The sequence below is a fragment of the Hyperolius riggenbachi genome, chromosome 1, assembly GCF_040937935.1.
Source record: "Hyperolius riggenbachi isolate aHypRig1 chromosome 1, aHypRig1.pri, whole genome shotgun sequence".
NCBI classification, from domain to species: domain Eukaryota; kingdom Metazoa; phylum Chordata; class Amphibia; order Anura; family Hyperoliidae; genus Hyperolius; species Hyperolius riggenbachi.
This window is the reverse complement of record NC_090646.1, coordinates 450,827,737-450,841,677: the sequence shown is the minus strand read 5'-3', so window position 1 is coordinate 450,841,677 and position 13,941 is coordinate 450,827,737. Positions and strand designations below refer to the sequence as shown.

The following is a 13,941-nucleotide window of genomic DNA, read 5'->3' as shown; positions in this document are numbered from 1 at the left end:
TGTAACTTAATGGCAGTATGTTTGTTTAGGCTGAAGTTCCCCTTTAAGATATTAGGTGGTAGTTGGGTTATGCTTTGTGCATCTGACTTTTTTATAAAGCTCTGATCGTTTTTTTTTCTGTAGTGCTTTATAGAGGGCATGGAATGGATGTAGCTGTCCCTCAATGGGGCTCACAAGATAGTATCGCTTCCACAGTCTAGGAATCCTTTTTTGAGGAGCCAATTATGCTACCAGGAGGTTTCTGGGGTGTGGTACAGAACATACAGCGTACAACGCCATGGAAGAAGCTGGTGCTATACAGATGATGATGATGATGATGATGATGATGATGATGATGATGATGATGATGATACAAACTCCATGTACATAGTACTTTGATTAGAACCTGAGCCTCTAGTACTGCAAGGCAAGAGTGCCCACTAACCACACAATGATCAGGAATGTTTTGCAGTAATATGAAGTCGAATATTAATACAACAAATGATTTTTCTTTACAGGAAGCACATTCCTGGGTGCCATATTTAAGTATGACTGGTGTACTCGCCTTTATACTGAGCTTTGGTCTGGGACCAGGTAAGGTGATATACTGTAGATTCCTTTTACAGACAATGGAATTATTTGCTGCTCCTTCAATAATTACTGTATTTTTTGGACTAGAAGACTCATTTTCTCCCCCAAAAGTGGGGAAAAAAGGTACTGCTTCTTGTATTCCAAATGCAGGGAGTTCCTGACTTGTGAACCCCTGTCAATACGAACCTCCAACCCGCTGCAATTTCAGGGACTCCGTGTACTGAGCCCATGCAGAGGAGGACACGGGGACAAATGGAGAACACAGGGCACATAAAGGGGCGAGGAGGAGGACACAAAGGGGACACAGGAGTGATATAAGCAGGACAGAGGAGGACACAGGGAGACACAAAAGGTACAGGGGGAGCATTGAGGTACAAAGGAGGCATAATCCACAAGATGCCCCTTCACCATGGATGTACCAGGTTTAGTATATATATTTTCTCCCGTTTTGTTGTCCTCTAAACCTAGGTGCGTCTTATGGTCAGGAGCGTCTTATAGTCCGAAAAAGACAACATTTCAGATCAGATGTCACACACTGCAGATGAAGCTGTGGTCTGTCATTAGGGCATAAGAGTAGAGCCCCCATTTGAGTTTGGACAAGTCAAGCAAACTGCCATATACATTATATAAATTTTGAAGAAATTGTGACCTTTCTTACAGTACTCAAAATTAAAATATCTATCTAGTGTGTCTGTAAGAGCCCTTTCACACCTGGGCGGTGCAGTGCGGTATTTTTACTGAATCCTACCACCGGGCAATGAAAGTCTATGGAGACTTTATTTACGCGGTGCGATGCAACGGAAGTGACTTTTTTTTTTTTTTTTTTTTTTTTTTTTGCTGCATCCCTGAAGCAGGTCCAAAACTACGTCACCATGCGTCTTCCACAGCAATCTGCGTCAGCTCGGAAGTCACGTTAGTCTATGGCGACACGGGGATATTAAAAAAATTACCAATGGGGGGGGAGCGTATTTTTATAATACACTTCCATATACCGGAAGCAGGAAGTGACCACAAGCATGCGTCACGTCCTGCTTGGCTAAATGAGGAATACCGCGTAGTAACGCTGTATTCCCCAAAGGCCTGTTTCTGGTGGAGCAATGTGGTGCGGCGGAAGCAACGCATTGCTGCTGCCTGTTTAAAGTGTGAAACCAGCCTAAGGGTTTATTTACACTACATAGGTTGCTACATAATTCACACACTGCTGCTGGATGGACTTCTGTGATGTCATTTGAAGGCCTGACTGCATTAATTAAGCTAGAGTCCTTCCTAATCCCTGCCCAACCTCAAAATATGCTGTCCAGTGTTTAAATTAAATTATACAGGTGATTCAATAGAACATATCTAATAGACAAAATGATCGGTAGTTGATGATCCATAGCTCTCCATTGCTTTGCACAGTGCAACACTTGCAGTTCAAGCAATTCTTGATAGATTTCTGCACAATAAACACTTGAATAGGGAGAAGTGAATCTGAAAGTTTGGTAGAGGCGGCTAATGTGGAGGCAAAATTGTGGGCATAACAATGAGGGCACTAGGTACAAATATAAAAAAAGTGCACATAGCAGAAAACCTATATTTTAATTTAAGTTATAAACAGATATAATGTATGTATTTTTTTTCATCATTGTCACAAGTCAAAGTATTTGAAAAAGTTGCACATTTCAATGGGTGCCAGCATTCTGTCCCTTGTGCCTATTGTTGGCAGTTAATTATTGTTGTACTTTATTTAAATATTTATGGAAACCTTTGCAAATGGGTAACATGGCTCTATTCTGTATTCAAAATTTTACATTTTTTCTGCTTTATGCAGTCTTGTAATATATAAAATCTACAATAACTGAAAATTCGTGATACATTTTGTGGTTTTGTGTTCCACAGGAGGAGCTACAAATACCTTAACTGCAGAATTCTTTACACAATCAACACGTGCTGGAGCTTTTATAGTAGCAGGATCTGTAAACTGGACCAGCTTTTTTGTTGTAGGAATGGTCTTCCCATTTATTGTAGTAAGTACTATTTCTAAATGTGCTTCTGCTTGAAGGGCATCTTTATCATAGAGAAAATGATGCTGCATAGAATTGGGTTAGGGGACAAAGGCGCTGCCAATCTATTTAGCTATGATGGATGGAGATGTAGCTGTGAGGATATGAATAGAAGCTACCAGTGGTGAACTGCTTGGAAAGGTAAAAACGTCAGATCTGTTTTCTCATTCAATGCACATTGGGTCTGATTTATTACCAATGGACTTCTTCTTTTTAATTGCCGATTAACTGGTAAACCTTTTCAGCCCTTGATTGGTCATACCGGACCATAGTTGGTGTACTGAAAGTTTAGGAAATTAGTGGTTGTGTGACTGAAATCTTAACATGTACAAATGCATACAGCTGTCACTGGCAGGGATTAGGATTCGAAAGTTCGGGTCAAGTGCTGTACAGATGTATCGCTAGCCTATAGGTATAGAACAATGAGAAAAGGCATCAATGATGCTAAAGTTCAGACATTGCTTGCTTATACCCAACGACTTGCCTAATCTGGGGGGGGGGGAGGGGACATGACCACGATGACTGCCTTAGCCAAGAGGAATCTGAATCTAGCTTTATGCTCCCAAGTAAAGGCTTGTTTACACTATTGGGATGCAGGTAGCTGTGCATTGCTACGCTGCTCCATCCTTGTCATTGAATAAAGCAACACACAGAAATGTGTGCAGTAGTGCAACATACTGCAGAGCAGCACATTAGTGGGAACCTCAGATGTTGCTTTCTATAAAATGTAGTCTGGTGTGTTTGTTCTCTTCACTGTGTGGTGTCAACAAGGACAATTTTTTTTATTTTTTTTTTTTAATCTCTTGACACTTCCCTACCATAATTTTAAAAGTGCAGATAATTATGGTAAATGTTTTGAGCAAGGCATTGGAAACCAACACCACTGCTATCCACTATATTCTATGGCATTCCCTTTTTAGGGCAACTGTTTATGCCACCATCCATTGTACAGTTGCCTATAGGTATGCTTTCTTTTTATAAATGTACTCCTCGATCAGCACCAAAGCGCTTATGATACTCCAGAAAGTGGTGTTGTTTTCACCTTACTAGCAAAGATCGTTCTTTAGTATGGCAAACTGTTGGTGTGCCCTGTTTATGAATCTGCTTCAATATGTCATTCCTGAAATATGGCCAACCACTGGCTCTGCCTGGTGTCACTTATGAATCTCCCCTCAATTTCCTTGTTTCTAACCTCTGCTAGTTTTGTCATCTAGCAAACCTTTGTCTGAGTCATATTTGTCATGAGTTCTATACATTATAAGGTCCATTTAGTACAAGGAACAGCCCCTTCTATCTGGTAAAGAGCAAGCTGGTCAAAAATATTATACAAAAAAAAAACCAGGAAACCAAAAGAAATGTGGTAATGGGTGGAGTTCAGATCATAAAAGGTGCCCACCACTATTTTGCTACACTCGGTTCTTTCTTGTTCTCCATATTTCTTTCGCTACGGGTGTAGTGTAAAGGGGGTGTACACATGCACAATGACTGTTGCCATATGTATCATGATTCGGTTCCTTGAGTGACCATGCAGGGTTGAGCACTGGCATGAGCATAGCATAGCCCCTGTGACGAGGGGCTAAGAGGTCCCGTCACTCTCCTCCACGCACTTTATGCAGAGCAGTGTTCCTCAGTAAGGCCCCAGTCTGTCACATGACATAGGGATCTGTGAAGAGTGCTGGTGCGCACTGCAGTGAAGAGGAGGGAGCAGAGCCACAAGTATGTACACGTTGCTCTGACCCCATTTGGGGGGTTACAGAGGCAGGCTGGAGAGCTCACATTTCATTGCAAAGGAATTCAGTAGCAGTTGGCCAAATCTTCTGTGGCTGCTCATATTTTTCCAAACGTGGTCAGGTGCACCATGCAGAGGTTAAGGGATGTCTACATACTGCACACAACGCCTACTGAAATAACAACTTTTCCCAACAACTGAATCAATACATAGGTTAAAAAGATAAATACATTTTTCTGATAAAACTAGTGTTTACAAAGTGCAGTAAACCATATCAACCAATTAGATCTTGATTTAATATCAGAATAGTGAAAGAATGCCAACTAGCTGCTGTATCTTATTGCTGTTTGATTTAATTATTTAATAAGCCATCATAGTAAACTGTATACTAGCTGAACTGTTTTTTTCCCCTCTTCTATTCCAGAATGGGTTAAACCAGTTTTGCTTCCTTTTCTTCATGGCAGTGTGCCTGGCAATTGCAATTTTCATTTACTGTGTTGTCCCAGAAACAAAGAACAAGTCTTTCCTCGATATTAAAGAAGACTTTCAGAAACTGAACTATGGTCAGTGGTACAAAAGCCCACAAGATTTGGCAGAGGCTGAAATGTGATACTCAATGTTTTTTTATACAATAAATAATCAAACCAAATGCCTGGTGTTCAGATCTCAGCTAAACTGGACAAAATAAACAGTTCAGATCTCTGCTCACCATAAGGGATCGGGATAAAATAATCTGTTCAGATCTCTGCTCACCATAAGGGATCGGGATAAAATAATCTGGTCAGATCTCTGCTCACCATACAGGTTTGGGACAAAATAAACCGTTCAGATCTCTGCTCGCCATAAGGAATCGGGGACAAAATAAACCGTTCAGATCTCTGCTCACCGTAAGGGATTGGGACAAAATAAACCGCCCTGCAGGTGCTTATCTATATATATAATAGAGTAAGTGCCTCAACCTTCAAGCAAGAAGAAGAAGTAACGCCCTGCCCCCAGGGCCGGTCTAAGCAAGAAGAAGGGGCTGGTCCAAGCAAGAAGAAGTAGTAGTGTCATATCAAACCAAGAGCAAAGAGGGATAATTTGCATATTCAGTAGCAGTGCATTGTGGGTAACCACAAATGTTCACTTATAGCTGAATTATTGCGGATTTGCTTCTGTTTTAAGAAGGAAAATTACACCAAGCTTTGCTTTTTTTTAGTAGGAGGGCTTTTTGGTCTTTTATCCTCCTATACATTCTTAGTAGTTTGGGTCACCCTGAGCTTCTTGGTTACTCTGTTGTACTGGTCCAAGCCCTATCTCATACAACCTTATCAATCCCTGCTATGTACTGATGAGGATCAAACGTCTGAAATAGGCTGTCGCATGTGGGTTTGATATTGCTGTGTAAAACTTAAAATTATAGGTTTGCTTGACTTACCAAGGGTGAAAAGGAATTGTTTGCATATTTAGTAGCAGTGCATTGTGGGTAACCACAAATATTTAATTATAGCTGAATTATTGCATATTTCCTTCTGTTTTAGGAAGGCAAATTACACCAAGCTTTGCTTTTTTTAGTAGGAGGTCTTTTTGGTCCCTTTTATCCCCCTATACATTCCGAGTGGTTTGGGTTACCCTGAGCTGCTTGGTTACTCTGTTGTACTGGTCCAAGCCCTATCTCATACAGCCATATCAATCCCTAATATGTACTGAGGGGGACCAAAAGTCTGAAACAGGCTGTCACATGTGGGTTTGATATGGCTGTGTAAAATTTAAAGCAGACCCAAACCAAACATTTTTTTAATTAAAAATATTTAGTTGCAGCACTCTTAACACATACAAAGATAAATAAACACTCCTTCAAACATATGAGCATTTCAGTACATGCTTTTCAGCCTTCTCTTTTAATAACTAGGGTTATACTGGGGGCAGCCAATTCCTCCATTGCTGGACACCACCTACTCCACCAGTTTGCTGGATTTTGTCCGGCAATTTGAAAGGAAGGGATGGGATCCTACAATAAATGTAAAATATTTTATATTTGTCATCATGCAACTGAAAAAAGGCTGCTATTTATTATTATAATTTAGAAAATAGATTTTATTTCTGAAATCTTGTATTTTTAATTTGGGTCCACTTTAAAGCTAGAGGCTTGCTATACACCAATGGTTCTGGATGCTTGCTTGGCTTACTAAGGGTGAAAAAGAATGATTTGCATATTTAGTAGCAGTGCATTGTGGGTAACCACAAATGTTCACTTAGAAGGAAATATGCAATAATTCAGCTATGTTTTAGGAAGGCAAATTACACCAAGCTTTCCTTTTTTTAGTAGGAGGTCTTTTTGGTTCCTTTTATCCCCCTATACATTCCGAGTGGTTTGGGTCACCCTGAGCTACTTGGTTACTCTGTTGTACTGGTCCAAGCCCTATCTCATACAGCCGTATCAATCCCTGCCATGTACTGATGAGGACCAAAAGTCTGAAACAGGCTGTCTACATGTGGGTTTGATATGACTGTGTAAAATTTTAAAGCTATATGCTTGCTATACACCAGCGGCTCTGGATGCTTGCTTGGCTTTGCAAGGGGGAAAGGGGGTAATTTGCATATATAGTAGCAGTGCATTTTGGGTAACCACAAATGTTCACTTATAGCTGAATTATTGCAGACTTCCTTCTGTTTTAAAAAGGCCAATACAAATTACACCAATACAGTGTGCGGCATTGCAGGGAGTGACAACAGTGGAATGCACGATGGAACACGGAAGAGGTGAGTCATCCCCGCCCGCTGCCTCTTACTAATAGTGGCGGCTGCTACTGTGCTTAAGCAGGAGGGGGAGCGCACATGGGGGACCCAGGTGAGGGGGGGGGGGGGGGGGGTTCCTGCTGAGCTTAAGCTAGGGGGAGTGCACATGAGGGACCCAGGTGGGGGGAGGGTTTCCTGCTGAGCTTAAGCTGGAGGGGGAGTGCACATGAGGGACCCAGGTGAGGGGGAGGGGAGTTCCTGCTGAGCTTAAGCTGGAGGGGGAGTGCACATGAGGGACCCAGGTGGGGGGGGGGGTTCCTGCTGAGCTTAAGCTGGAGGGGGAGTGCACATGAGGGACCCAGGTGAGGGGTTCCTGCTGAGCTTAAGCTGGAGGTAGAGCACACATGGGGGACCCAGTTGAGGGGGGTCCAACCCCCCTCCCCACCGCTGTGCCCAATACCCCCCTTCCTGCCCTCAACTCTCATGCGGCGTATGCTACACCGCGGGTCAACTAGTGAAATATATTTCAGCTACACAGCAGGATGGAATCTGTATATATGCAAATGTCACTACAAAAGATGGAAAGCTATAAAATGAGCTGTGCTCAGATCAAAGAATATGCTCCCTTTTAAAGCGGACTTATGCTGGGACAGTAATGGTAACTTTTATACTGATTAAAAAATAAATATATACTAATTTACTGGTGTAATTCTGATCTTTTTACTTCAGTAATTTGCTACACACTTATAAGTGAGTGTACACAAATCCAGTTTTCCCTCTTCCATGCAATACCTACACAATCAATTCATAGCATTTGAAATCAGCTGGCTGTCATTCTACATGGAAGTGGTCAATCCAAATTAAATATGGGTATGAACCTTAAGTATGTACAGGATCTTCTAAAAAAATTAGCATATTGTGATAAAGTTCATTATTTTCTGAAATGTACTGATAAACATTAGACTCATATATTTTAGATTCATTACACACAACTGAAGTAGTTCAAGCCTTTTATTGTTTTTCTTATTGATGATTTTGGCATACAGCTCATGAAAACCCAAATTTCCTATCTCAAAAAATTAGCATATTTCATCCGACCAATAAAAGAAGTGTTTTTAAAACAAAAAAAAGTCAACCTTCAAATAATTATGTTCAGTTATGCAGTCAATACTTGGTCGGGAATCCTTTTGCAGAAATGGCTGCTTCAATGCGGTGTGGCATGGAGGCAATCAGCCTGTGGCACTGCTCAGGTGTTATGGAGGCCCAGGACGCTTCGATAGCGGCCTTAAGCTCATCCAGAGTGTTGGGTCTTGCGTCTCAACTTTCTCTTCACGATATCCCACAGATTCTCTATGGGGTTCAGGTTAGGAGAGTTGGCAGGCCAATTGAGCACAGTAATACCATGGTCCGTAAACCATTTACCAGTGGTTTTGGCACTGTGAGCAGGTGCCAGGTCGTGCTGAAAAATGAAATCTTCATCTCCATAAAGCTTTTCAGCAGATGGAAGCATGAACCCACTTTTGAACCAGAAACAGCGGCAGAAGCGCCTGACCTGGGCTACAGAGAAGTAGCACTGGAGCACTGGACTGTTGCTCAGTGGTCCAAAGTACTTTTTTCGGATGAAAGCAACTTTTACATGTCATTCGGATATCAAGGTGCTAGAGTCTGGAGGAAGACTGGGGAAAGGGAAATGCCAAAATGCCTGAAGTCCAGTGTCAAGTACCCACAGTCAGTGATGGTCTGGGGTGCCATGCCAGCTGCTGGTGTTGGTCCACTGTGTTTTATCAAGGGCAGGGTCAATGCAGCTAGCTATCAGATTTTGGAGCACTTCATGCTTCCATCTGCTGAAAAGCTTTATGGAGATGAAGATTTCATTTTTCAGCACGACCTGGCCCCTGCTCACAGTGCCAAAACCACTGGTAAATGGTTTACTGATCATGGTATTACTGTGCTTAATTGGCCTGCCAACTCTCCTGACCTGAACCCCATAGCGAATCTGTGGGATTTTGTGAAGAGAAAGTTGAGACACAAGACCCAACACTCTGGATGAGCTAAAGGCCGCTTTCGAAGCATCCTGGGCCTCCATAACACCTGAGCAGTGCCACGGGCTGATTGCCTCCATGCCACACCGCATTGAAGCAGTCCTTTCTGCAAAAGGATTCCTGACCAAGTATTGAGTGCATAACTGAACATAATTATTTGAAGGTTGACTTTTTTTTGTTTTAAAAACACTTTTCTTTTATTGGTCGGATGAAATATGCTAATTTTTTGAGATAGGAAATTTGGGTTTTCATGAGCTGTATGCCAAAATCATTAATAAGAAAAACAATAAAAGGATTGAACTACTTCAGTTGTGTTTAATGAATCTAAAATATATTTAAGTCTAATGTTTATTAGTACATTTCAGAAAATAATGAACTTTATCACAATTATGCTAATTTTTTGAGAAGATCCTGTAGTTTAGGCAGAATGAACGGAGATTTACACAGATGGTATAACTGCAGGCAAAATACATTGCGTAGTTAGAGAGTAGTAGATGGACACTGCAAGTAGCTTTTAGGAGGTTGTCCATTCATAGATCTTACTGGCAATCCCAACATCACAGCCACCTGGAATAGACTAAGAATCTTTGGCAAAGTCATCGCTATCCACCAACTCTGTGAACTAGCAAAGTGGTAGAGTGGTGTTAGGCCTTGTACACAAACCCAGTTTTGGTTGGCTAACTTTACTAACTCCATGTAATATAAAGGCCAAAAGATTTTGTAAAATATGAAGATTGTGTAGGTAAGCTCTCATACTACGCCGTGGTGAAATATAATTGGCCAATTAAAATTGGATATGTGCATTCCACTGGATTTTAACTCTCTCAATCTGGATAATTTATAGAGATGAGTGGTGAAATCGGTCAAATGCTTGGAATTTGTTTTTCTGAGCTGAATTGTATTTAGGATGAATTTTTCCTACACGCTCCCCTCAAAACCTATAAATAAAATTAAAATTGCAGATATTTTTGCCGATTTTCCCATGTAGGTTGTGCCCACCCACAACTTGCCGGGGAGGGAGATCCTTGACACAAGGCTGGCTGTTGTCTGTCCTTAAAATGGTTATGGATGTGCCAGGGTAGAATCGGTCTTGTAAAAGCCCTAACTGAGGGAATAAATGATAGTCTACCTCCTGTGCAGAAGAACCTTTTAGCCTGAAGTGATGTGCCTGAACCCCTCTTGAAAACTACTATATGGTCTGATTCTTGTTAGATAGCCGCTCTATCATTGGGCAAAAGATGCATCATGTAGTTTTGAGTTGTGCTGTGACATTATCTTCTAGTGACTTCTGTTTTGGGATAGTGTTAAAGGAAACTTGAGAGGAAACCACTACCAGCATTCATACTTTCCTGGGATTTCCTCCAGCCCCCTGTAGGGTTGTTCTCTGCCTGTGCAGTTAGTCTTGGGGCTGTGCATACGTAGTGGAGCGTGACTGGGCCAGTGACGGAAACCTACTGGGCTGTACTGTGAGATATGTGTGGCCCGGGAGGATGGCGAGGGAGTCTATGGTCTACAGGGAATTGGAGGAAGTCCCAGGTAAGTATAAATACTTGTACCGGTTTCATCTTGGGTACACTTTCAAGAGAGGGAGGTTGTAAGTTAGAGCCAGATTCAAAACTGATCTATTGGAGTAGTGTTAAGAGTGAAATGTAATATTGTAAGGTAAGAGCGGTTTAAAACCTTTGTAAACTCGATGAACGTTTACTAGGTGACCATGTCTGAGGTTTTGTTAGGGTCCTCAGCTTCACTGTCATCCTCAGTGTTGGGAGATCAGAACTCTTTATCAGGAATATGTGGCAACAGAAAGGGTTAGTTTGAGGGCTCGTTTCCACTATAGCGAATCCGCATGCGGGCACCGCATGCGGATTCGCATAGTCAATACAAGTGGATGGGATTGTTTCCACTTGTGCGTCGTGCGGGTGCGTTTTGGTGTGCGGGGGAAATTATTTCACGTGCGGCTGCCGCAATGCTTTTAATAGGGAAATCGCATGCGGCTTTGTCATGTGGTTTTCCCCGCGAGTTCACATGTAATGTTATGGAAATTTACACAGGCAGTGACATGGTTAAATTCGCCTGCTTCTTAGCCATGCGAAATCGCGGGGAAACAGCATGCGGAAACGCATCCGCATGCGATTTCATCCGCGGTGGAATCCAGGCAATTCCACACAGCAACAGTGGAAACGAGCCCTGAAAGTGCATACACACACTCAATCTTCATTGGCCAATGTTACCACCTCCATGGAATATGAGAGCTTACCTATACAATCTGTAAGTCATCATGCTATATGGAAGTGTATTTGAATCAACAGCAATAGTATTCAATGGATAATACCTACTCAGCCTTGTAACTAAAAATTTGCAATAGACAAAATACTATTTAAACACGTGAAAACAGAATACTCATGAAATTGTGTTAACTTTGATTTTTATATACTGCTGTATAATGTGTCATCCTTAAGCCTGGTACACACATCCAATCAATGTTGATTGGCCTTCGGTGGCGTAGCTATGGGGCCCCAGTGCAAGTTTTACATTGGGCCCCCCCCCCCCCAAGCACTCTATACATAACTATTGATACGGGGCACCAAAACCTGCCAAGGACAACCACAGTGTCAGAAGTGCAAGAAGGGGATGGGGAACAGTTTGCTAATGATTACTACTGAAAGCATTTATAAACGTAATATACAACCACAGAGCTAAAACTGCAGATGAGGGAGGACCCTATAGGGCCCCGGTGCGGTTGAGACCTCTGCATCCCCTACTGCTACACACATCTCCCTCAATGGTCAAACCCTCACCAAGATTACAGCAGAAAAACATTGTCCTGTCCCACTGGCAGCACTGGAGTGAAACGTTAGTCTGAAGCCAAAATAATTTGCTTTTTTTTTTTGCTCACTATTGTTAAGCAGTAAGATCAAAGCCACAACAGCACAGTAGAACAATGTATTAATTCCCCTGGAAAGTCGTGGTATTTCGCCCGAGATTTTTTGGGGGATAAATACATCGTTCTGCCATGCAGTTGTGGCGAATCAGCTTTGATCTTACTGCTTAACATAAGTGAGCAATAAAAAAAAAAGCAAATTATTTTGCATTCAGACTCTTTAATTGAAAAAGAAAATCGCCAAGCTACCGCTGGTACTTAAAGGGAACCTTAACTGATCGGGGGGTAAAGAGTTTCACTTACCTGGGGCTATTACCAGCCCCCTGCAGCAGTCCTGTGCCCTCGGAGCTGCTCTGGAATCCTCCAGTCCCCCGCTGTCACTTAGTTTTGTTTTTGACGACTCACCAGTCGGCCGGCATGCGTATTATTGGACGCATTTCCTACTGCAATTAGTGTTGTTGCGGACCGCAACGCGTACAAAGATACGCGTTCCGCACGTGTAGATATATGGCAACGTGTATTTTTGTACGTGTTGCGGTCCGCAACAGCGCTAATTGCGGTAGGGAATGCGTCCAATAATACGCATGGCGGCCGGCCGACTGGTGAGTCATCAAAAACGAAACTAAGTGACAGCGGGGGACTGGAGGATTCCAGAGCAGCTCCGAGGGCACAGGACTGCTGCAGGGGGCTGGTAATAGCCCCAGGTAGGTGAAACTCTTTACCCCCCTTTCAGTTAAGGTTCCCTTTGAGTGGTTAGTAATCCAGGGCTGTATGCAATTCACTTTTACACCTGAGTTATCTCCTAGGAGATAATTTTTATATTTTCTTTAACCGGTTCAGCACCACAGTGGCGAAAACCTCATGCATCCGAGCAACGTTCACCTCCCATTCATTCGCCAATAACTTTATTGCTACTTATCACAAATAATTGATCTATATCTTGTTTTTTCCGCCACTAATTAGGCTTTCTTTGGGTAGTACATTTTGCTAAGAATTTTTTTTTCTAAATCCATTTTAACAGGAAGCTTAAGAAAGAGATGAAAAAAAAATTATTTCTCAGTTTTTGGCCATTATAGTTTGAAATTAATATACGCTACTGTAATTAAAACTCATGTATTTTATTTGTCTCTGTCACAATTGATGCCGATATTTCATTTAGAAATAAAGGTGCATTTTTTTCTTTTTGCGGCCATCACTATTTATAAGCTTATAATTTTAAATAATATAATAACATACTCTCTTGACATGCATATTTAAAAAGTTCAGACCCTTGGGTAATTATTTATGTTGTTCTTGGTTGTTGGTTTTTTGTATTTTTTTTTTTTTGTTTTTTTTTTTTTGTTTTATAAAAAATGTATGTGGGTAATTTTTGGTATGGGAGGGAAACTGCTTATTTTAAATGTAAAATAATATAATTGTTTAATTAAAAATGTGGGTGCAGTTTACTATTTGGCCACAGTCAAAGTCCTGGATGTGAACGATCTCGCATCCAGGAACTAAAAAGAAGAAGTTTCCTGGGGGCAGAAATACCGCGCTCTCTGGATAGAAAGCATTGTTTTTCTGCAGGGAAGTTAGATCGGTGAATGGAGATTATATTCCCATTCACTGATCGGGGGGCTAGTGACGGGAGCGTGTCCGATCGCGCGCACCATGTGGCGGGAGCAGCAGTGCCTATCTGGATGAGGTAGCTCGTCCAGATAGGCCAAACTGGTTAAACTAAATTTTCAGCTTTTTAAAATTTGAAAAACTAATGAAAGTTGGTGAAAAGGTACTATCAAACTTATTTTGAGTATTTTCTTGCTTGCTGCTGGCTTAAAAGACATTTTATGGCAAGTTATGAAAATATCAACTTGGAGAAAACTAATAGTGTGTACATACTTGAAAGATATCAGACCAATTTTACCCCCTTTCATGTAGTATGAGAGCCATACTCTACACAGTCTATTCTATTGAGCTGAA

At 41.7% G+C, this 13,941-nt stretch overlaps 1 protein-coding gene across 4 annotated transcripts in view; it reads left to right on the top strand.

Moving 5' to 3' along the window:
- Positions 1-7,131, top strand: part of LOC137520525 (solute carrier family 2, facilitated glucose transporter member 11-like) — a 97,212-nt gene extending 90,081 nt beyond the window's left edge. For all 4 annotated transcript variants that reach the window (XM_068238740.1, XM_068238739.1, XM_068238741.1 and 1 more), the window contains 3 exons: positions 498-573; positions 2,449-2,576; positions 4,766-7,131. In XM_068238740.1, the coding sequence (XP_068094841.1) occupies positions 498-573; positions 2,449-2,576; positions 4,766-4,951 (390 nt within the window). In that variant the 3' untranslated portion in view covers positions 4,952-7,131. The remainder of the gene's footprint in view (positions 1-497; positions 574-2,448; positions 2,577-4,765) is intronic.
- Positions 7,132-13,941: the final 6,810 nt, after the last annotated feature.